Here is a 24,794-nt window from a genome sequence, read left to right on the forward strand (position 1 = left end):
GCCGTGGACGCAAGCAAAGCGGAGAGCTCCCCCTCTCCGCAGAATGGTACAGCCTGGTCCAATCAGCCCGGTGCCTGCTGGGAGTTGTAGTTTTCAGGTAGCAGCAGCGCAAGACCTTGAAGATGCAGCCTGGCAGCAAGCGGGATGAGCCTGAACCAGAGAGATGCTGCTTCCTGGAGGAACCCACTTGAGGACTGCCGCCCTTCTACCCCGCGGACTCTTCTCTTGGCTGCACAACACAGGCAGAAATTCAACAGGTGCAGATCCATTTCCATTTCCCTGCATGGAGAGATGCAGCAAGGCAGAAAAGGCTACCTGAGAACATCAGAAGAGCCTGCTGGGTCAGGCCAAGGCCCATCTAGGGCAGCTTCCTGCATCTCACAGAGGCCCACCAGATGCTTCAGGGACCACACAAGGCCACAGGAGACCTGCATCCTCGTGTGCCCTCACTTGCATCTGGTATCCTCAGATAGCCTCCTAGGACCAGGAGGCTGCACATGCACATCATGGCTTGTCACCTGTGATGGACATTTCCTCCAGAAATCTGTCCTGTCCCCTTTTAAAGGCATCCAGGCCAGATCCCACGGCAAGGAGTTCCACAGACTAATGACACACTGGGTAAACAAATATTTTTTCTAGTCTATCCTAACTCTCCCAACACTCAATTTTAGTGGATGTCGCCTCGTTCTGGTGTTGTGTGAGAGGGAAAAGAACATCCTCTATCCACCCTTTCTCTAATTTTGTATGTCTCAATCATGCCCCCCCCCTTGGGGGGCGCCTTTTTTCTAATATGAAGACTTTTTTGTTTTTTCTAGGCTCATCTTGTTGATACCTGATTGTCAAAAGCATTTGAGTCCTCATCATCTCCCCATCCACTCCCTGTCCTAGTACCCCACAGATAGTGGTGAAACACCAAGGAACCTTGTGGGGCACAGTTGATTGCTATTGTGACTGTGTCACTCTATGTTTCTCCCTGACACATTTGGCAACATAAATTTGAAAGACCTGCTACTTTCTACTTTTGCAAGTCACACAATTTTTGGTCCCATTCTTTGCCAACTTTTATATACAGAGATACACACCTGCAATGAAGGCTTAGCATTTCATGAACTTTAATACACAATGAAGAAATAAAATGGATTTTAATACACAAAAGTTTCTAGCACAATACTTTTTTTGGTTTGTTTCAGAAAGAGATGGCAGTCTTGATCTTAGGCAGAGCCACGTGCATCTTAGGGCTCAATCCTATCCAGCATTCCAGCACTAGTGCAGCCACAATGCAGCCCCGAGGTAAGGGAACAAATGTTTCCATACCTTGAGGAGGCTTTTGTGACTGCCTCTCCAGCAAAGGATGCAACACACACCCCATTGGCATGGCTGCACCGGAAAACTGGATAGGATTGGGCCCTTAGGCTGCACTCTTATGCAAACACTTACCCATGAGTAAGCTTCACTGAATTCAATGGGACACACTTCTGAATAGATACTGTACATAGGTCTGCACTGTTAATCAACTGACACCAGCAGGTTTTAGCCATTGCGCAGAGTGGGCTGCAGCTGCAGCCATAATCTTACATGCATCTTATGCCTAGATGTACTTTTCAGGTCTATATATTTTAATTACGGCATTTCATGCATTAGTGAAGCTATTTTCTACCTTTTTCATCTCACAGCACACTGATAAGGTGTCAAGGCACACCATCAGTTTTTTTTAACAATGGACAAGGCACACCACACTGTCAGCAGGGGATTAGCAGTCCAATACTGAACTTCCCAGCACGCAGGGATGCCGTGGCTCCGAAACGGCTATTGCGGTATCCCGAGGGGATGGTGAGCACTGCTGGGGCGACTCAGAGTAAGTGAGATTATGCTCCCTTACCCCATGTAAACCCCAGGCGGCCATGATGGGTCTCCTCAGATCTGCACCTGCTACTGAGTGGGAGCAGATTCAAGGAGACCTATGTTGGGTCTCCCAGGCCTGGAGGGGGGTCAGGATATGGCAACAGGGCCTGCTGCCATCTCTTACCCCTCCTGCCCCACTCCCTTCTCTGTCATACTTTCTTCCTGCCTCCCCTCCTCCCTGGAACACCTCCCCCCATGTGCCCACTCCCCTCTCTGCCATCCAGCATTTGCCTGGTGCTCTGGGCAGTGGTTACCTGTCCTCTGCCCAGTGCTGGCTCAGTGTGGGCTTGTGCTGACCAGCATCTGTGGCACATTTGCAACATTGCACGCAGGTGGTGATGCGTGCAATGTTCAGGATTCAGGGAAGTCGTGGCACCAAAATGGCTATTGTGGTATCTCAAGGGGATGGTAAGCGCTGCCGGGGCTACTCGGAGTAAGGGAGTTTATGCTCCCTTACCCCATGTAAATTCCAGACAGCCTGGATGGGTTTCCTCAGATCTGCGCCCGCTACTGAGCGGGTGCAGATTCAAGAAGACCTGTGTTGGGTCACAGGTCATCACCTGTGGGTCATCCCATCCCGTAATGACCCTACTAGTAAATGACTCTCCCCCAAACTGCAGACTATTTGTGACACACCAATGTGCTGCAGCATACTGGTTGAAAATAGCTGCATTAATGACATGATTTCTTCACACACACACACACACACACACACACACACACAGTATTTTATTATATATGGATTTATAGTATTATATATGAACAGTATATTACATATGGACATACATATATGGATAATTTTATACTTTATATAGACTATATAATATATAGCAGTGTTGCTCAAACTGTGGGACTGAGTAGGTGGGTTGTGAGCCAATTTCAGGTGGGTCCCCATTCATGTTAATGTGTTCCTTATTTTTAATATATTAGACTTGATCAGAGTGACCAAATACAATGGAGGACAGAGTGCCTATATATAGGTATATATACCTATATATAACTACTGTATAGAAGAGGGCATTTTTGCAGGTGCAACTCAACATGGAAGGGTTTAAAAAGCTTTGCCTGCCAAATTTGGCTTAGCCTGCCAAAATTCCTTCTATACAATGGTTAAAGATATAGGCATTCTATCCTCCATTGTATCTGGTCACCCTGGACTTGATGCTACCATGCTATGTGACTGCATTTGGAGAAATGTGATAGATCTGTACTTTTAACAGATTATTATGTATTTGCTTTTCACAATGATAGTTGATGGGGCTTACTCCTAGGTAAGTGTGGATGGGATTGTAGCCTTTGGGGAGGTCTGGGGAATTGTTTTAAAAAGCAGATCAGCAACTGCTTGGGAGAGTTAGCAGGGTTTTTCTTTATCTTAAATACCTTTCTAAATGTATACTTGTTTTAAACTTTTAATTTACTTACTTGATTTGATATTTTTTGTTTGGGGGATGTTGAAAATTGTCCTGCTTGATGATGTCACTTTTGGCCATGATATTACTTGCAGGTGAATGACATCACTTCCGGTGGGTCCTGACAGTCTGTCATTCTAAAAAGTAGGCCCTGGTGCTACAGAGTGAGAACCACTGATATATATCATAACAGAGCTTCTCAAACTGTTGAGCACCAGGACCCACTTTTTAGAATGAGAATCTGTCAGGACCCATCAGAAGTGAAGTGAGGGCCAGAAGTGTCATCATCAAGTAGGAAGATTTTTCACCATCCTAGGCTGCAATCCTACCCACACTTACCCAGGAGTAAGTCCCATTGACTATCATTGTTAAAAGCATATACAGAGTAGCCTGTTAAAAGTACAGGTCTATAACATTTCCTCAACAGCAGTCACAGACCATGGGAGCATCAAGACAAGGGTACTAAAAATAAAATACTGAAGTGAATAGGGACCCACCTGAAATTGGCTCATGACCCACCTAGTGGGTCCTGACCCAAAGTTTGACATACGCTTACATATATTTATATACATATATGTGTGTGTGTGTGTATATGGACAGACATATATATATATATATTCACAGATCCTTATAAACAGATACATACATATATACAGGGCTTTTTTTCTAATGGAACGCGGGGGGACGGAGTTCCGGCACCTTTTTGCAGGGGCCCCTCCCCTTTGGAGGCATTCCAGGAGAGGGGAAGCAAAATAGAGGCATTTGCTGGGTGGGTGCTGGGGGGTGCAGGTGCCTGGCCCCTGCCTGACTGCACAACAACCCCCTCCTGCCCCATCTCCAAGCTCTTGCCTGAGACCAGCCTGCCTCCCCTCCCCCCACGCTCTGCTTTCCAGCACAGCTTCCAAGCTGGTGGAGGGCGCGGGGGACACGCACCGACACCGAGGAGGACGGACAGCCAGCCAGGGAGACGGGCTGCAGCACCCGCGGAACGCCCAGGTACTGGCTTGGTGGTGGAGGAGGAGGAGAAGGAAACTGGCTGGTGCAGCCCCCGTGCCAATCTGCAGCATGAGCCTAGGCGTGTCTACTCAGAAGTAAGTTCCATTGTGTTCAATGGGGCTTACTCCCAGGAAAGTGTCATAGCCTTGCAGCCTGAGTAGACAGGCAGAGAAAGAGCTCTGTGGCTGCAGTCCTCTCCACACTTTCCTGGGAGGAAGCCCCATTGACTCTAGTGGGACTGACTTCTGAGTAGACAGGCACAGGATTGGGCCCTGAGGCTGCCATCCTATCCACAGTAAGCCCCATTCACTAAAGTGGACTTCTGAGTAGACATGCATATGATTGGGCTCTTAGGCTGCAATCCTAGGCACTTTCCTGGGAGTAAGCTCCATTGACTAGACTAACTTCAGAGTAGACATACCTAGGATTGGGCTCTTAATCCTGGCAGAGATATATATCTGCACCTGTTTTCACATGCTAAGGGCAGGTGAAAAGGGATTCTACCTGTGTACAACATGCTGTCCAGCCTTGCCAGAGATCCTCCTCATCCTTCCCCCACAAGCATGTCCTCCGCCAGCCAGCGTTTGCAGCTCCTCTCCAGCAATGCACAGCAGCTGCTCAGGGCAGCAGAGAACATACAATTGCATGCCAAATGCCTTCCCAAAGACACAGAGTATTCTGATACCTGAATTAAACCATATTTAATCGCTTGTTTGCAAATGTAGCTGTTTCTATGTGCACCTAAGGACCCCTCTCGTGTAAGAATTCCTTTTTTGTTCTTACTCCCACAGTTGCTTAGAGTAATTTTACTACATGGAACTCATGTAAGCCATTTTTCAGAATCCATTCACTGCTTCCTCTCCTCGAAGTAGTGCCACACTACATACTACACGCTACAAGTGCACCTGTACAGTATTTTTCCCCATGTGTAGAAAAAAATAGCTAGGGGGAAGGGGATGTAGAGATTGACAGCCCAATCCTATGCATGTCTACTCAGAAGTAAGTTCATCTTTAGGGGGGAAGCACATAAAAAATATTTTATTTCTCCAATAAAAAATGGTTTAAAAATAAATAAATAAATAAATTAAATAAAAGATTAACAAGTTGTGAGTTCCTGCACCTTTTTATTTACAAAAAAAGCACTGCATATATACATACACACATATATACACATACATACATATAGACACACTAAGTGCCTGAGAGCCGGAAGCCCTCCCCTCCTCGGGGGCGGGCCCGGAAGCGGCGGTTGCCGGGCGAGTGCTGCGCGGCCACGTCGGAGGGCGTCCCTGGTCGGCGGCGAGAGGCCTGCTGCGGCGCGATGTCGGACCTGGGCGACTGGTTCCGCGGTATCCCGCTGATCACGCGCTACTGGTTCGCCGGCTCCGTGGCTGTGCCGCTGCTGGGCAAGCTGGGCCTCGTCAGCCCCGTCCTGCTCTTCCTCTGGCCCGACGCCTTCTTCGGCCGCTTCCAGGTGGGTGCCGTCGGGACTACGCATCCCAGCACGCTCAGCGCGCCGCCCGCCGTAAGACGGCCTGGTGTGCTGCGCTGTGCGTGCCGGGAGTCGTAGGCTGTGCGTCGTCATGCCGCGCTGGAGCATGCTGGGAATCGTAGTTTGGCGAGGGTACTCTTGGCGCAGGCTTGGTCGCCCTCCAGGGGCACTGATGGCAGGCAGGCAGGCAGGCAGGGTCGGTGGGGGCTCCTGTGGCAGCAGCAGCAGGGGGGCAGCGCTGACCCTCCTCCCCGTGGCTGTCTGTGGGGTGGCTAGGCTGGGAAAACCCCTGGGTGCACCTGGCAGGTGCCTGTCCAGAGTCCCCTATGGGCACAGAACCCAGTACTAGGTGTGTCTACTCAGAAGTAAGTTCCAGTTTAGTCAATGGGGCCTACTCCCAGGTAACTGTGGATAGGATGGGAGCCTGACAGCACAGAGTGGTACAGGTTAGGCACCCAGAGGGAGAGTTAGGCACTTGTCCAAGGTGACCAGACGTCATAAATGTAGGACGCCCCAAAATGTAGGACATCCAAGAAAAATGTAGAACATGTCAAAAATAAAAGCTAAAAACACTCATATATTGATTTCTTGTGGTTAATGTAAACACTATATTACTTATTATTAAATTTGAAACTATATTGCATATAGTTTATCAATTACAAGTAGGCTCTGCGCTGCCTGCTCACAGGGAAATGGAGGATATTTAAGTTCTTTTCCAGGACGTGAATCTAAAAAAGAGATTTAAGTTCTTTTCCAAGACATGTCCTGGAAAAAGAGGACGTCTGGTCACCCTGCATTTGGTAGGCCAAGGGAAAAGTTTGTTTATTTATGGAATTTATATTCTGCTAAGGCAGGGTGACCAGATGTCTTCTTTTTCCAGGGCATGTCCTCTTTTTTGGCCTCGTGTCTTGGGAAAGAACTTAAATGTCCTCCTTTTCCCTGTGAGCAGGCAGTGCATAGCCTTCTTGTAATGATTAAATTATATGTAATATAGTTTTGAATTTAATAAATAATATAGTGTTTAGCCCATTTTTGCCCAGTCCACAGGTGTACACATTTGGTCTCTGTTGCTTATCTGCAACATTGGACAGAAATGGCTTAAATTATCCACATGAAATCAATATACAAGTGTTTGACTTTTGTCATGTCCTACATTTTTCTTGGATGTCTTACATTTTGGGCTGCCTTGTCCTCTTTTGCAGTTATGACATCTGGTCACCCTGCCCTAAGGGCACTCAAGGTGGCTTACAAATAAAATTATAAAACAATACTGTTTTATAATTGTATATATCAAACGTGGATATATACAATTAAAACACAAAAAGCTCAGATCATGGTTAAAATATGTTTCATATAAAAGTGCCCCAAAAGGTCTCCAGAGAGGAAGCTGTTCTCAGTTCCAGGGGGAGGGAATTCCACAGGTGAGACACCACTACCGAGGAGGCCCTATTTCTTGCCACCCCCCCACCCCCGGTGCCAGCACAGTTAGAAAGGCCCCCTCTGATGACCAGAGAGGACAGGTTGGATTCTATGGAAGTTCGAAAGTTCAGGGCTAATTTAAGGTACTGTGATGTGATTAGCATATGATCTTGAATTAACAGAACAGCATACAAATGTTCAATTGTGGAACTTCTTGATTCAGTTTGGGCTAGACCTGGTGTCTTGGCCTAATACCTATGTTGCTCGCCCCTGAGACTGGAGGAAGGAAGGACCTGAGAGCTGGAAGAGATATAGTAAATGGAAGGCCCTTAACATGAGAAGGAGGAACAAAACAGGTACTTTGGAAGCTACCTCTGCAGCTTCACATACTCACATGTTGTAAATAGAAAAAGGACTCCATATGTGATGCAATTCTATGGACTTTTGTGCTCCTCTGGAACTTGATACAGGGCACAGGGTTTGGCTGTCTTTGCTGTTGGTGGCGGACTATTACATTTTGTTCATTTACTTGCCTTCTTGTTTGTTTAGGCTTTTCTCCTTCCATTGTTGATGGGCTGTTGTTAACTTGAAGTGGGCTGCAGGTTTAGCTCTGGACTCTGCATCTCATACTCACAGTGTTCCTGTAGAGATGCATTTTTGATGCACAGTGGAGAAACATTTTGTCTTGCTGCCTATGAGAAGCAGCTCTGGCCTTCTCATTATATAGTTTCTGTGTGGGGCAATACCATGCCGCAGTCCACTGTGTTGGGAATGAATGGGGCTGTGTCTTTTTGGTCTGCATTCTGCACAATGCAATACAGTTTTGATCCACATTAGGAAATGTATTGGACCAAGGCATCAGCAGCTTGATCATAATTATTACAGTTACCCTTGTATTACCATAACAGATTATGAAAACAGTAATGTTGGTGGGGCTTTGATGACTGCTTTTCCTTCTGCTTTACAGGGTAATAGATAGTCTAACTGGCCCCTGGAAGGGTGAAAGGGGACCTAGTTTCAATGGAGAAGCAGTAGGTGAAGATGGTGATAGTGACACTTAACATCGCTGGCTGCTGCTGGTCAACTGCATGTGGCAGGCTATTTATGTGGCTGCTCTTCTCACTTCAGTTAGCAGTGCTAGTCCTGCGATATGATAGATGGGGATGCCCATAAAACAGGTGGAGATGTGCTCAAGTTCATGAGTAACACAGGCTGCTGGTGCAGCCTGAACAGAGTAGCATATGGAAAGTAAATGACCTCATGGCTTCTTCATCTTCATGTTGTTTATAGCTTGGATAAAGTTGAATCCTCGAGAGGGAATTGCTTATGCTACTGTCTGTGTAATGGTGCAGGCTGCCTGAGCTGGGCTGAAACAGACTGAGAAGCCTGCTGGAACGTTATTTGGGCTTAGGTCTTGTACCTGCTCAAGTGGGAGTAAATCAATTGAAAACAACAGGGCTTGCTTCTGAGTAATCACACAAACGATTGCATTGTAAGGTGGGTTGGATATAGATATATCAAGGGGTGGTTCTTGGAAGCAGTTTGCTCTGTCCTTAGTAACCGTAAAGGTTTTTGCTTCTTGCATCCCTGCTGGTCGCATATTGGTGGAATTGCATATTGGTGGGACAGTATAAATAAGTCTGAGAGTGAGTGAGGAAGCCAGGAAAACGGCCATGGGCAACCCTAAAACTTTAACTTCTTTCTAGTATTTTGAGTTCTCTCTCTAAGAGCACAACTCTATGCATAGCTACTTAGTAGTTAAGTTCCATTTATTTAATGAGATTTACTCCCAGCTAAGTGCATACATGATTATAGTCCTATCCTATCTCCCCCTCCCGTATGCTACTTCAGCCATGCCAAAAAGAAGTGTGCTGTATCCACTGGGGGGGGGGGAGGGGGAGAATCAGGAGGCTTTGGAGGCAAAGAGATTAAATTCCCTTATACCCTTCCCCAGCTGGTGCAAGTTCAAGGTGGATCTGTTGCTGCCAGATCCACCCCATTTGTCCCCTCAGCAGCATTACCTGCTCTGGTGGCTGTGGACTGGTCTGGCAATGGACGGGGAGTTGCTTGCAGCAGCGCTCCCAAAATGGCCACTGACAGAGCCCTCTGTGTGCTGTTGGTGGCCATTTGTCTGCCACCATCACAAGGAGCTAAAGCCAACAGCCCAATCCTTCATAGGGTTGGGCTGTAAGGCACCCACAATTATGTGTAATTACAATATCTGTCAATTCATTCAGTAAAAAAACAACTCTCCAGTCTAGCACAAAGGAAATCCAGATCTGAATTTGTGAAAAACTTTGCAGCATAGTTTTATGTGAAGATGGAGAGTTCTGACTGTAATATGTACTGCAGAGTGATATATTTTGGTAAGAACTGGAGCAAGAAACAGAGAAGTAGATAAGAAGAAACTTATTCAGGGATGCGTGATACTGTGTTTGACAAACTCTGGTTGCCACAGCGTCTAGAAATTGCATTGTGGCACCCAGTAGTTTTGACAAGAATGATTCGTGTTTTTTTCTTATGTTGTGATAGGAAAACATGAACAGCAGTGATTGCCTCCCTCAGCTGCTCATCTATGGGAGTAAACCTGAGTGCCAAATACTTTGTTTAGTGACATTTGCGATTGTATGCATCACAGTGTATGGTTGGTAGGCATCTCATTTCATGTGGCATGAAGGAAGGAGCACAGAGATTGGCTTGGGTGCTGATTTGAAAATCTGCGTAGGCAGTAGGCACCCAGTATTATGATGTTTTGTCATCTCCTGGGTGTGTTAGTCTCTATGTTGAGGTATTTATTTTTATTAGTAAATACTGTAAGTGTGAAGTGTACAGCAACAACTAGGAGGAGAAGTAAATGCAAGTAATCATGGAATTAAATTAACACATTTATCATTTTACTTCACATCAAAATATTCTATTTTGTGTCACAAATGTCCATGGCATGTGTTTTGTTTCGGCCATCATTTAAAACCTAAAACTTGACAGTTGAAAAACTTATCTGGCTCATATATTTTAAGCAAATTTGTATGGTAGTGTTACAAATTTGGGGCAAGGAGAAGTGCGTAGCATTGTGGCATTGCCTCCTGACCACTGAAAGCCTACTGGACTTCCTCTGGCTTACGAGTGATCAAATGTTCAGATGTTCATCTTGAAAAATCTTGAAAATCATTATCCTCTTCTCACCCTCCTCACCCCCAAAAGTAGCCAGAATCTGTACCAAATCTGGTACTGTAAAATTGCTCAGAATATATACTGCTTTCCTCTGTGTTAGGGCATCTGATGTGATTGTGTAAATCAATGATATTGCCCGATGAAAACAAGTGTAGACAAGTTCCTTAGTCATGCTCCAAAATAAAATTGTGAATTCATATTGTATTTTATTTGAACAGATCTGGAGGCCCATAACTGCGACATTGTATTTTCCTGTCGGCCAAGGAACTGGCTTTCTTTATCTGGTGAACTTATATTTTTTGTATCAGTATTCATCACGACTAGAAACAGGTAACTTATCTTTAAATATGGTTGTTTGCACATGCAAAGGAGATCCTTCCGAACACCAAAAGCCTCAAATCCCCAAATGCACTGGCTCGTGTGTGAGCATGCATAGTTCTTCTTCAGCACCATTAGTGGTTGGGTCTGGTAACTGGACTGGTACGTGGACTAAGGTCCACGTAATTCTTCCTTTGTGTCCGTCCTGGGCAGTCTATCCCAGAGGCAGAGCCTAGGGTACAATTTGACTATGAGGTACCCTGGCTTCCTTGGGGCTACTGAAACCCATTCCATCAGAAAAGACATTTGAAAATGTGGTGTTGTGCAAGTATTCAGCCTGGAGCACGTTAGATGGCCAGAGGGTTGATGGTGGCTTGGGGGGGAGGGCGGGTCACAGCTATGGATCTCTTAATTTTTACTTGTTATGGAGCAAACAATCAAATTATGACTAGATACCTGTGGTAATCCATGAGGATTTGCAGAGGTATTAAACCACTACTGAAGTAAAATGTCAAGAAAAAAATTCAGTTTTGTCTTGTGTCCTTAGCTCTGGAGAGCAGTTTGAGGAAGAGAGAGATGGAAAGCGAAGCTATCCACCTTAGTTACTAGGCTAAGAATACTTTCCCCTCCCCACCCTGCTCCCATAGCATAGTTTTGTTGAGAAAATGTCGCAGTGACCTCGGAGGAGAGCTATGCCATAAGGACTGTGCTGGCTTCCTAAAGGCTCCCCTTGGGTGCAGCCTGTCTTTATGCAATAGATTGGTTCCTTTTTTAGCCATTGGTGTGTCACTTGTTACGGTTGTACCAGTAAGTACAAAAGCAGCCTTTGCCCATCCTGCACTGCAGGAGAGAATCTTGAGTGCCCTGGAAGGGTCTGTAAGGCAGCATTTGTTTATTGTCCAATTTAAGTAACTAATCTTAAGGATATGCTTGCTAAGATAGATATAACTTATTGGACCAGTCACCCAATTGTAGAATTTCAGATATCTTCCTTTTAACTGATTAAGGGTGCAATCCAAAGTGTGCCTTATTCCGACCCAAGTCCCTTTGCAAGCGGCAAAGGTAGGCATGGGGGGGTGTTTCTGGGCAGGGGGAGGGTGACCCTGGGGGTGGGGAGCCGGGGGGGTGGGGCTGGGACCCAGCATTTATGCTGGATCCCAACCCCCGTCCCTGGGGAGAGAGGAGCGGCTTCGTGCCACTCTGCTCTCCTCAGACTTGTGCCACCACCAGAGGTGGCGCAGGTCCGAGGAGACCCTTAGGGGTGCACAGTCCATACCCACGGGTAAGCGGAAGAGCTTCCCCTTGCCCGTGGCTGAGCCGCTGCACCCAACAAACCTGTGTTGGATGCAGTGCAAGTCTCCTGGCTTGCCTGCTCCAGCGCAGGTTTGGATTGCGCCCTAAGCAATACATTTAGTTACAATACACTTGCTATCATTGAAGCACCCTCCTTGTTCTTCTGGAAATGTTGTGGGAAATGTGAGAACTTAATGAACAAATGCTACCATTCATTGTTAAAAATAAAAGTAATCATTCATCGTCTTTTAGATTGTGAGTTCCTTGTGGCCAAGACTTGCAGTTTTGTATTCTAAAGTGTCCTATACACCGATAGTGCTAGATTACACACCAAAATCAAAATAGTCCTCCATACCTACAATTACACACCAAAATCAAAACAGCCCTCCAAAAGGAAGACATGTGCCCTTAACCCCTCCAGTTAAGTTACCTTTACAATTGATCAACTAAAGCTGAGCAACCTACATGAATGTATGTTTATTTGCTTAGAAGTGAGATCCACAGAGGCAAGTCTGCCTAGAATTGTGGCTTTAATTGCTCTATTGATTAAACCAATTAAAGTTTTTGGCCCTGATACTTAGATATCTTTTATAAAAATCATGTGCTTTGCATAAGGGCCAAATAGGATGTTATGTCCACTGCTGCTTTCAGAGGTGGGGGGGGGGGGAAAGATGTTGCAGTGCATCTATGGTAGGCTCATTACGTGTGGCTTTTGCAGAAAAATAACACAAGAGCCAAAGCTTAGCATCTGTATTGAATAACTCTACAAATTATTGTATTGAATAACTCTACAAATAACACTGCAAATACCACATCAATTTTTTAGGCACTGCTTTGCCTGAAAAATATCTCCATGCCTGTTCTGCAGATGCCTAAAGCAGAGAAGCATCTTGTTGTTTCTTCTTGTGAGCAAAAGCCGCAGTTGTGTCCTGTGTTATAATCATAGCCCTTAAAGAAGCGGCCACCCCTTGGGGGAAGGTAGCAAAACAACTGCCAAGCTTGCAGCTCACGCTAACCTTGTTCTTTGTTCACAGGTGCATTTGATGGACGGCCAGCTGACTATGTGTTTATGCTTTTCTTTAACTGGATTTGCATAGTCGTATCCTTCTGTTTGCTACCAAGGTTTGGTAAATTTGAATGCTGGAATAAGAGCCACAGGGGCATGCTGAAGTTCTGACTCGCAGCTCTATATGCCCAGTTCAAATCTTGGCTGAGTCATGAATTCACTGAGTAGCCTTGACCAGCTGATGTGTGTCATTCATTCCCCAATCCCATCCTCTTCCTGCCATATGATAATAATAAGCACCTACTTTGGGGCGGGGGGAGGGAAGGAAATCTAAGTTTTGTGGCAAATGTATATGGAAAAACTCGGGGGCACAAAATAAATACCATTTGCTGACCAGTCTCACTTCTAAAACTTTTGCTTCTGCACAGGGCTATGAGTGTAGGCTAATGATTTCAGCACCGTTTTTTTTTTTGGTCAGCAATGTAAGAGGGTTCCAAGCAGGTTCTTCTTGCTGAACTGTTAACCCTGCCTTGCAACAGTGTTGACTTTGGGTAGTACTGTAGTTTGTTTTTCCTTAATCTCACACTGAAAGATTACTGGCTTGGCCATGAATATGCAGGTAAGTTTGTGTGCTCTCAGAACAATTCACCTTCTGAAGAGGCTCTTTTCCCATCACTATTTGTACCAATGACAGAGAATTCATAGCTCAGTGATGAAACATGTAGCTGCATGCGGAAAGCCCCCTGTTCAGTCTCCAGCTTAAGAACCCCATTCACAATAGACAGCGCTGATGGTCTGACTGGTATTTGGCCACCTCATGTTAAGTACCAGATATGTGTGGATCATGTTGAGTGGAAGTTGGCAAGCATGACTGTGGTTCACTGCTTTGTACTTTCAGCTGTATGTGTTGACATAGAAAGGGTGGGTTCCTACTTATATTGTGAAGGGCAAAAACCAGTCAAAGCACACATGTCCTGTGTGTGTTTGGTCTTGGGCAAGGTTCTCCAAACTTTTCAGCATGAGGGCCACCCCATATATCTGACACAATATTGAGGGCCAGAAGATAAATAAATAAATTTAAATAAGTAAATACATTAGAGATGGAAGGGGGGATGGATTTTGAAAAGGATTGAGGGATGCAGAGGGCACAGGATTTGCACAGAAAGGGTGGGGGAAATGGATTTTGGAAAGGAAAGTTTTGGAGATGGATTGTGGAGAGAATTAATATATTGGAAAGATAAAAAGCTGAGCAACAACTGAGTAATAGTTGGGAGAACTCTAAGAAATGTAAAGAGCAAACATGTTTTCAGTATGTGTTGGATGGATGCTGCTGATTGGCCAGCAATCTGATCAGGGTAGTAAATGTACTGTATCTGGAACTCCTTCTTTCAGGTTTCCAAAGGGTGTGATATAATTTGGGGAGTAGAGAACCAGACAGAAGTTACTCTTGCTGTTTGCTCCCCCTCTCCCTACACCACAGCCTGCAGGCACAGAGCCTTCTGGGGCAACATTTGGGGGAGGCCTCTTCAGCAGAAGCATCTCTCTGCACAGCGTATTCAGCAGGTTGCTGTGGGCCCACAACAGTCAAGCTTCCCCATCACATGCCATGGGCTGGATAAAATTCTCTGGCGGGCTGGCTGTGGCATCTGGGCTGGGGTTTGGAGACTCCTAGTCTTGGGAATGAGTGTCTAAGCACAAAGTAGCATACAAAATGGGTATAAGAAATTTTGTCTCTTGTTAGGAGTGGGAGTTATGGTTAATCTTTCCCCACTGGGTTTTTAAGTGCCTGCTTTAGAGTCCCACATAGTAAGTATTCCTTATAAGGCATTTCTGGACCCTTAGACTAGATTAAGGAGCTTCTCAGTGGATGCTGTTCTTCAACATCCCATCATCGGGATTTCATAAGTTAGAGGATTCGTTCTCAGCTGTGGTCCAACCTGCTGTTTCCTGCAGCAACCTGTTCCCTTGTGTAGCCACCAGGCCAGGCTTCCTTATAGAGAGGGATATGCCCTATTGGTCTTTCCTTGCAACCCATTTTCCCAGATGTGTGCAATTTCTTGTACTGGAACAGGAAAAATTTAAAGCTAACCTTGATATAGCAGAAGCCAGGTGCAAACAAGTCTCTCATCCAAGGCACAGCAGGCAGTTCTGTGTTATATAACACAATTACATAACTAAGCAAGTGTGGTATTGATGTGTCTATGAAAACTGCATTGCCACTTTACGGTATTACTCCTCTGGATAGCATACACTTCTTTTTAAAGGTCTTGTTGGAAGTAAATCAACACCTTTTTTCCTTTTCAAACTTCTAGTTGTGCAATGACTTAAATGAGAGTTCTGAATAAGACCTAAAAAACTGCATGCTGGTTCCCTTTTGTAGCATGACTTTCGGTTCTGCTCTTGGTGCAACATTGGGTGGCATAATTGGATTTAATGAAAATCCTCATTTTTATTTCTAAATTGGGCCGGTGTTCTGTAATCTTGAGGGTTGCACTCTTCAAGTAGGACATTGAAATCAATGGGGCTTAATTCCAAAAGAAGCAACGTTAAGAATTGGATTTTTCTCTGTGCACTGAGCCTTCACAACCTGTGACTCACCAAGCTGAAGGCAACTTACCAGCTTTACACTTTTGGCTTGTCAGGTCTTGAAGTCACCTTATGCTTTAAATTGCAGTTGCCTAAACCCAGAGTGGTGGGCTGCCATATGCATCTAGTGATGCTGTCTCTGCGATTAAGCTTTTGGCTTAGTGGCTCACAAGCTGTGTGCAGAGAGATGCCCTATTTTCATGTTTGATTCTGACTATCAGATTTGGTGAGACCTCTTCTGTATGGTTTTCAGCATGACTGCCCTGTAAAACTTGTTCAACTTTTCCTTAAATGTTAGCATTATCATTTTTCTGATTATGTTTCTCTTGTAGTTGCTGATGATCCCCCTGATCATGTCTGTGCTTTACGTTTGGGCCCAGCTAAACAGAGACATGATTGTGTCATTTTGGTTTGGAACGCGGTTTAAGGTAAGGCCTGATGAAGGGGCTTCTTTTTCTAGGGAGACTTGTCCAACTCAGGGGACTTGTTCCTACCTGCCAAGGAAGTTGTTCTTCGTGTGACCAATAGGGATATAAGAGCTTTACTGGATCCCAGACCACTAGTCCATCAGGCTTGGCATTCTGTTTCCCACAGTGGCCAACAAGATGAGTGTAGGAAACCCACAAGCACAGAATGAAGGCAGCAGGGTTCCTTTGCTATTTGGCCCCCCCCCCCCCAGCAACTGATATTCAGAGGCACAGTGTCTTCAAACATGGAGATTTCATATAACCATCATGCTTCTGTGTTAGTGGAGGTAATTGGGAAGGGGGGAAATGAAAGTGATCAGAAGAGTATTTAACTGGAACTTTGGGACAGGCCTATAGACTTCAAACACTATCTTGGTGTTACACCAGAAGGGTGAGATACTTTTATTAATAATGCTTAATCTCCCAGGTAGAGTAAGGTATTGAGAACAAAATGGCTAATATTATAATGCCGTTGTACAAATCGATGGTAAGGTCACATCTGGAGTATTGCGTTCAGTTCTGGTCGCCACATCTCAAAAAGGACATAGTGGAAATGGAAAAGGTGCAAAAGTGAGCAACTAAAATGATTACTGAGCTGGGGCACCTTCCTTATGAGGAAAGGCTATGGCGTTTGGGCCTCTTTAGCCTAGAAAAGAGGCGCCTGAGGGGGGACATGATTGAGACATACAAAATTATGCAGGGGATGGACAGAGTGGATAGAGAGATGCTCTTTACACTCTCACATAACACCAGAACCAGGGGACATCTACTGAAATTGAGTGTTGGGAGAGTTAGAACAGACAAAAGAAAATATTTCTTTACTCAGCGTGTGGTTGGTCTGTGGAGCTCCTTGCCACAGGATGTGGTGATAGTGTCTGGCCTGAATGCCTTTAAAAGGGGATTGGAGTTTCTGGAGGAAAAATCCATTATGGGTTACAAGCCATGATGTGTATGTGCAACCTCCTGATTTTAGAAATGGGCTATGTCAGAATGCCAGATGCAAGGGAGGGCACTAGGAGGCAGGTCTCTTGTTATTTGGTGTGTTTCCTGGGGCATTTGGTGGGCCGCTGTGAGATACAGGAAACTGGACTAGATGGGCCTATGGCCTGATCGAGTGGGGCTGTTCTTATGTAAAGTGTTTTGGAAAAAGCTTCTGTGCAGAAAAGCCATTTTACTTGCTTTTTAAATGCCCTGTAGTGAGCTAGAACTTGCTTCTTAGAATATTTTTAGCAGATGAAGACTGATCTGTGTAGTCCTAAATCTTCCTGTTTATGTCTGCTTTTTTCCCCATAGGCTTGCTATTTACCGTGGGTTATCCTAGGATTCAATTATATCATTGGAGGCTCGTAAGTATTCACAGATATCCTTTTATTGTAATATTCTTTATCTCTTGTGTGAATTCCTGCTGCCCTTCTTAAAAGCAAGAAATAACCTGCAGTACAGTGCAGCTTATTTTTGTATTTGGAAGAGCACCCAGGATATTAGGTTAACCAGAATTAGTGAGACCCCATTCTAAATGTTGGTGAGTAGGCAGGGGAGGCTGGAGGAGGCACTCTTTTAGTCCCCTTGCACACTCCTTTTATTAGTTCAACTTTAGGTCTGGTGGATTCCTTTTGGAAGCAGCCTCCATAGAAAACATGCCCAGGAGGCTCCAGTGGGTACTGCTTCAGGGCCAACCTTGTTTACATTGGAAAATGCCTCTTCTGAGAAAAGATTGTACTCACAAAAACAGTAGGTTCCTGTGATCCTCTCCTTCAAAGCAGTGGTGGTCGTCGGTAGGGTAGAGATCTTCTTTTGTAGCTGTTCTTGATACAGGTACGCTTGACTTAGTTGCTGGGAGTCTGGATTGTTTTAGGGTTTTTGTGGAGAAGATAACATGCATTTCTCTGCAGGGGTTCTTTCATTTGTAGAGAGACCCTTGATTGCCTGACCCAATCCTAATTGGTTCTCTGCAGGGGCAGCCAAAGTTGTCAATAGGATATAAAAATTTGCAGAGGTACATTCTTATAAGAGAATTGGATCATTTTTTAAAGATGTTTTACTTTTCCCATTCTGTGGTTAACAAGTGTTTAAAGCAAAAGCTAAGTATAACATTACCATTGTAACTTATCTCTGGCATTGGAAGCTGAATAGAAAGATCTTTCAGGGTTTATTAAAGGCATTGGGGTTTCCAAAGGAAAAGAATTTTGTAATTATGGTCAATCATGGAGAATATCTCTGGTATTCTCCTTGGTTCTTTCTATTTTTCCCCTCTTGGGATACCCCATAAACCTGGATGATAAGAGTTAATATACAACTTCTTATGTCCACTGTCCCTCTGTCCACTCTTCTGTGTGTTGGGGATGGGCGGGTTTAGCCAAGGTCTGTCAACTTCTAGGATCCAAAATGAGACACTCCATCTCCAGAGTGACCAGCAGGTGCTTATGCAGTGGGGCCTTGATGTGCAGAATGCAAGCACATTGGAGCAGATTACTCTTGAGGGCCACCGGGATGCTGCAACTCCTTAGCACAGCGGTTTTCAACTGCTGTGCCACGAGGCTGCCTCAGGTGTGCCACGGGATCAGAGGAGGGAGGCAGCAGCAGCAGCAGCAGCGCGCCCGCCTGCGGGAGAAGCGGCTGCTTTGAGCCTCACGCGGCAGGCAGCACAAGGAAGGGAGCAACCAGCGAAGGGGCTGGTGGCGGCTGTTTTGCATCCCACACAGCAGCTGAGGAGTCCGCTTGGAGCTTGCTCCTGCTGCTGCACACGACTCAGACTGCAACCTTACCCTCACTTTCCTGGGAGTAAGCCCCATTGGCTATTATGGGGCTTACTTCTGAGTAGACTTGCATAGGCTTGGGCAGAAGGTGGTTGTTGCCTGCCTGCATGCTGATTGGGCAACCAGAGAAGACTGGAGGAACCAGGGGGTGGGAGCTGCGGAGTGAGTGAGAAGAGGGAGCCAGAAGACAAGCAGGGAGACAAGCAGGTACATCGTGGGTGAGTCTGCTGAGGCCCCCAACCTAAGGGCTCACTGGCTGAAAAGGGTCCTTGAAAGTCCCTTTTCCTTGCCAGTTTGCCTGCAACTCCCCAAAGCGACCCTCCCTGCACTTTGGGGCTTTTAGAGGAAGGGCACTGGGCCACAATCCTATCCACACTTTCCTGAGAGTAAGCCACATTGACTATAATGGGGCTTACTTCTGAGCAGGCATGCATAGGATTGGGCTCTGGGGGTGCTATCCCATCCACACTTTCCTGGGAGTAAGCCACATTGACTGTAATGGGACTTACTTCTGAGTAGGCATGCATAGGATTGGGCTTTTGGTTGCACTCTTTTTTTCTCAAATACACAAGCAGGCAATTGGTACTTCTCTCTCATCTTCTCAACATTTTTCAATGACTTCAAAACATTTTTTCCTCCTTTTTAGAAGCCACATATACTTCCCTTTCCTAGTTTCTTGTGAATTTTTTTTGTCATGTAACGATTTATTTGTATTTTATTAATTTAAGATTAATTGTAATGTTGTAATTTAACGTAAGTAAAAAACTGTAGTGTGCCTTGACAATTTTAGTGCCTTGTCAGTGTACTATGAGCTGAAAAAGGTTGAAAATGGCTGCCTTAGTACCTGAGGGTAGAGCTTGCTGTAAATAAAATGTAACTCTCAATTTTGTACTTAGCCATCAGGATTCATTTTTCTGCACTTTAGGCTGTACCAGCTCTTAAAAAAACAAAGAGTTTGTTCTTCAGGGGATATGGAACCCTTGAGAGTCCACCCTAGGTAAAGTTACTAGTTGGGTCCTGTGAAGTTAAGATTCTAAGAATCTGTTAGGTTGGCAGCAGAAAATGCTTTTTGTCACTACTGTTGAAGCTGTGAAGAAAATGCTTTTTGTCACTACTGTTGAAGCTGTGAACGTTCCTTTTTTCCTCAGTATCATCAATGAACTGATCGGCAACTTGGTTGGCCACCTGTACTTTTTCTTAATGTTTAAATATCCAATGGACTTGGGAGGAAGAAATTTCTTGTCAACCCCTCAGTTTCTGTAAGTTGGTTGAATATTCTGTTAATGTTTTTAGTCTTGCTTCTTTGAATTGTACAGGTCCAGCCTATTTATACAAGGATTTTTTTATACACGGATTTCACTCAACAGGAATGGCCCCTGCAAATGAGAAGGAATGTGCTGATCCCTGGTGAAGGGGAAAACGCATCCCTTTAAAATCAGTTTTAAAAAGTGAACAGTCCTTTATCAATAGCCTCCTTAATGAGAGAGGGGGGGGAGCTGGCTGACAATCCATCAATCCTTCTCTCTCCAGGTGACCCCTCCTGAGTACGTGAAAGAAAGGTGATCGCTTTGCATCGGTGAAGGGAGGGGCTGAGTGAAGCTTTCTAAGCTCTTGGAGAAGGACTGGTTGATAGATTGTCTTCTTAATGACTCTTATCTTAGAGTCAAAAGGTCAGCAAGGCTATTTTTAAATCATTGGAGCAAAGAAACTTTGTTTTTTAAATTGATTTGCTATAGTGCGTTTTTGCCATCTACGTGAGTGCTTGGAACGGAACCCACGGGAATAATTAGTCTCAACCTGTAGTTATGTTTTGTTCATAATCTTTATATTTTGCCTTTCCTCTCCCCATCAGGAGGAGCCCAAGGTGGCTTATGGTTTTGATTTTTCCTTTGTATTCATAATAGTCGTGTCTCTAAGGGGCTCACAGTCTTTAAAAGTATGAGAAATTGTGAGGACAAAAAAAAAACAAACCCCAAGTTATGAAAAGGCAGTTCACCTCCCAGACCTGTTGGTGTTTCTTTGAGCACGCCGTTGGGGTGGGGGCACAGTCTGCTGCTGGAGGTGGTGATGGTGGATCTTTGCAGGCTGTCTGCTGTGTCAGCCATAACTAGAGAGGGTTTTGAGTTTTTCAAACGGATGGTCCATGATTTGGTCAGCTGCTACACTCAGCAGATTGCCGACTTGTCTCCATGTTACCAAAAGTATGCAAAGTTCTTAACTGACACTTTAGAAGACCCCAGCCAAATCGGGGTCAATGATGATGTGCAATTGGTTAATAAAATTGAAAGTACAACCTAAATTATTTGAGGCTAGTCTGGTCTCAGCAGTGCTATTGGTAGAAGGAAGAGTATTTTTTTATTTATTTTAGAGATTTATATCCCACCTTTCTATATGAAGGACACTCAGGGCAGCTAGACACTCAAGAGTAGTAGAGAATTTTCATAACTGGCGTTTAGAAGACCCCCTATTGCTGCCTGCTCCTGCAGATGCCTCTTTAAGCTTGCCCCTCAGGTTCACAGTTCAATCCCTTAGCCACAATGCTAGCTCTGTTTTTGAAGGGGTATTGAGGTTTCTCAGTTCAAAATTATCTGAGAACCAAGAAGTGACCGGTTTCTCCTCTCTCATATTAACAAGTTTGGTTTCTTTTGACCTGTCTGTGATTAGTGCACTGGAAATAAAAGTCATGAAATCAGCAATTCTGGTAACACAGGCCTACAAAATTGAGGGTCAGAAAAGTTTTTCCCAAACTTTATGGTGGTTTGATATGAATTTGGTGTGCCGATTCTAAAAATGGCATCCGTCTTGCCCTATCACGTCTAGTTCTGGAGATATAGTATAGCCTCATTAGTGAATGGTTCAAGCAGCTTCCTCATGAGGAAGCCATGGTGTAGGCTTCCTCATGTGAAAGCTGCTTGAACCATTCACTAAAGAGGCTATACTATATCTCCAGAACTAGACGTGATAGGGCAAAACGGATGCCATTTTTGGAATCAGCACCCCAAATGCACCTAGGAATTGGTGTAACGTTTAAGGAAGCAAAATGTGTGTTGGCCTGTGTAATCTGTAATAGTTGTAGCTCTGAAAGATTTGCAATCTTAACACCTAGATTACTTCCATTCTGCAATATGAGGGAGAGGTGAGCCTTCTAGTAACCAGATCCCAGACCATATAGGGCTTTAAAGGGCTTGAAAGGTAAGGCACAGCAAAACACTTAGCTTTGGACAAGTCTGCTTTTTACCAACATTCTTCATTGCACATTAGAGATCGATTGAATTTGAAGCAAAATTCCTCTGCAAGTAATGTAAAATTGTGGTTGCATTCTGGCAGTCTTTCCAGTTTTTGCTCAACATGGCTTAATACATATCTTATATTGAACCTAAAACGTTTGTCGAAACCAGATTCTTAATGTGGATTTTGAAATCTTGTTCTGGGTTGTATGGCAATCTAGTAGAACATTTGCATTTGTTGTTTCTTAAATTCTAGCTAGTTGCTGTTCATTTTTAATTATTAACGCTTAATGGGTGCACAGGTCTTTAGTTCAGTGGTTCTCAGACTGGTGGATCGCGACCCACCAGTTCTTGTAAAGGTTCCCCCGTCCCTTTAAGGGGTGGGGCAAGGGGAGAGGCAGGGAAGCGATCCTCAGGAAGGCCGTTTGGGGGGGGCGAAGGGGAGTGCTGCTGACTTACTTTCAGAAGGCAGGGCTGCTGCAGGAGGTGCGGTGAGCCCTGCGCAGCCCTGTACAGCACTCCCCGAGGCTTGGAACTTTCACTGAAAGCGGGCGCAAAGCACCTCCTGCAAAACAGAAGTGCTTTGTGCCCACTTTCTCCGAACGTTCCAAGCCTTGGGGAGAGCTACAGAGGGCTGCGCAGGGCTCCCCGCACCTCCTGCAGCCTGCTGCAGCCCTGCCTTCTGAAAGTAAGTCACAAGCACCCTCCCTCACCCCCTCTTAGCAGCACGATCCTTGCGTCACTGTCCTAGCCCCTCCCCCACAAAGACTTACTGAGGGTGTAAAACTCCCTCAAAATTTGAGAACCACTGTTTTATTTGATTGCGCACAGGCATACTCTTAGCTCTTTCTCTCGGCTTCCAGGTATCGCTGGCTGCCAAACAGGAGAGGAGGAGTGTCTGGATTTGGCGTTCCACCTGAAAGCGTGCGCAGAGTTGCAGAAGATCGTCATGGCGGTGGAAGACATAACTGGGGCCAAGGCTTTCGGCTGGGTGATCAGTAAAAAAAAGAAAACGCCCCCATTGCTACTTCTCTCTGTCTCTCTTTCTCTGTCTCTTCATTTTGGTGAGGAATATCTTCAGTCACACATGTGGAGAGTACTCAACCTGTGGAGACCCCCATCTGCGGAGAATACTCAAGGACTAGGTTTGCTCTAGTGCTATTCGGTCTGACCCATAAGGGATCTTTGCTTGGTCCTGGTGGAAGATGATACAGCTTGAAGGCACAAGATCTAGTTTACTTCAGGATATTGAATAATGCTCAACTCAGTGCTGCCATTAAAAATGCAAGACCCCCAATTTGAAATTGTCTAGTGCGGCATACTGTCTGTTACCAACTTTGCCTCAGGTGGTTTGTGTTTCCATCTGTCTTGGAGGCCTAACCTCATGTAAGATGCCTACGGAGTCTTGTGAGAACCCACTTTGACAAGACTTGGACCAAAAAAAAACAAGAGCTCTCCTTCCAGTGTAATTAATAAAGAGTTACTTTAAAGATCACCTCTAATTTTTTTTTTAAATTCAGGTTGCTGAAAACACATTATCCTTGGATTGTTTTGATTGGGAGAGATGCTGAGTTGATCCACCAAAGCCAGAGAAAAAGAGAAGGGTGGGAAATGCTTGCTAGCTTTTTGAAAATGTGCTTCAACCACCTCAGTAAGGCAGTATGGTGCATTTTTTAAGGCGGCAGTTCTGTGCACGCTGCCTTGGGATTAAGTTCTCTTGAAGTGGAGGGACTTACTGATGAGCAAATAATATGCAGAAGGTATTGATATAGTATCGGCTTCTCTATATGTGTGGTACCTGTAAAACAATTGGAGAAAGAGCACATGGACCGTGCAGGAGGGATGGCTTCGCTGCAGATAGTATGTTAAGTGGTTGGGACAATTATTCTTGCTTATGAATAGGGAATAATAATTGGCCCCAGGGTTCAATAAATAGATGTCTCTATCCTCACCCTGGCACTTCTTATTTTGGAAAAGATTTGGGTACCTTTGTGACAAGTTAAGGTGCTTTACTGTATTGTAAGAACAGGTACCGTACCATTACAGCTCACATGGTTTTTGACTTTGTGATATGGAGTAACTTTGGAGATCATAGATCTGTGCACTCAAATTATGGAAGGAAGGAGAAGGCATGCCTTTTTTTGTCTTAAACTGTGACTCTTTTTACTCCTCTTCCTGGGACTGCCCCTGTCTCTATAGCATTCAACCCATGTAACAATCGGATAGTGTGGCCCACTGTGCAAACCCAAGAAACATGACAGCAATCCTTCCACTGAACTGCATCAGGTAGTCTCTGTTCAGTGTCTGTTTTTCCATCTGTGAAACGGAGCTGGATGGAAACCATTCATGTAGTGGTACTAATCTGCAATGGTTCCATGGTACTGCAACAAATGGAAAGTGATTATAGAAGTGTTTAGGAATACTTTTGTGTTTACTTCTATTGGGATTTTTCCACCCGGCTTTTCAGAGCTTCTGTATGCTATTGTCCTGAGCTGGAAGAAGGAGGTGAATCTGCTCACGGGATTTCACTTGATGTGTAGCTAGTTCCAAAAGGGAGGGACCTGTGGGTGGGCTGTATGCAAGAGAGGTGTGTGTGGACACAACCAATGTGTCTTTTTTGTTTTTGTTGAGGAATGTAGAAACAGTGCCATTGTATATTGAATTGTGCAGAAATGATTTAAGACATTATCTAGCATCTTCTTGCTCATGATGAAACTTTTTAATGACATTTCTCTTGGTTTTTATTTATACC

General features: G+C 44.9%; 1 protein-coding gene across 1 annotated transcript; it reads left to right on the plus strand.

Annotated features, from left to right (window-relative positions):
• The first annotated feature begins 5,546 nt into the window (after positions 1-5,546).
• Positions 5,547-23,537, plus strand: DERL1 (derlin 1). The gene is made up of 8 exons (XM_066625779.1): positions 5,547-5,781; positions 10,608-10,719; positions 13,035-13,099; positions 13,599-13,625; positions 15,925-16,020; positions 17,353-17,405; positions 19,964-20,074; positions 22,906-23,537. Exons 1-8 carry the CDS (start codon positions 5,629-5,631, stop codon positions 23,042-23,044), a joined length of 756 nt encoding a protein of 251 aa, XP_066481876.1. The 5' UTR covers positions 5,547-5,628; the 3' UTR covers positions 23,045-23,537.
• Positions 23,538-24,794: the final 1,257 nt, after the last annotated feature.

This window comes from Tiliqua scincoides, chromosome 4 (genome assembly GCF_035046505.1).
Source record: "Tiliqua scincoides isolate rTilSci1 chromosome 4, rTilSci1.hap2, whole genome shotgun sequence".
Classification (NCBI taxonomy): domain Eukaryota; kingdom Metazoa; phylum Chordata; class Lepidosauria; order Squamata; family Scincidae; genus Tiliqua; species Tiliqua scincoides.

Coding starts and splice junctions, on each gene's coding strand:
- DERL1 (XM_066625779.1), top strand. CDS start 5,629: ATGTCGGACCTGGGCGACTGGTTCCGCGGTATCCCGCTGATCACGCGC. Junction 10,720..13,034: donor TTCATCACGACTAGAAACAG/GTAACTTATCTT, acceptor CTTTGTTCACAG/GTGCATTTGATGGACGGCCA. Junction 20,075..22,905: donor TTGTCAACCCCTCAGTTTCT/GTAAGTTGGTTG, acceptor CTCGGCTTCCAG/GTATCGCTGGCTGCCAAACA.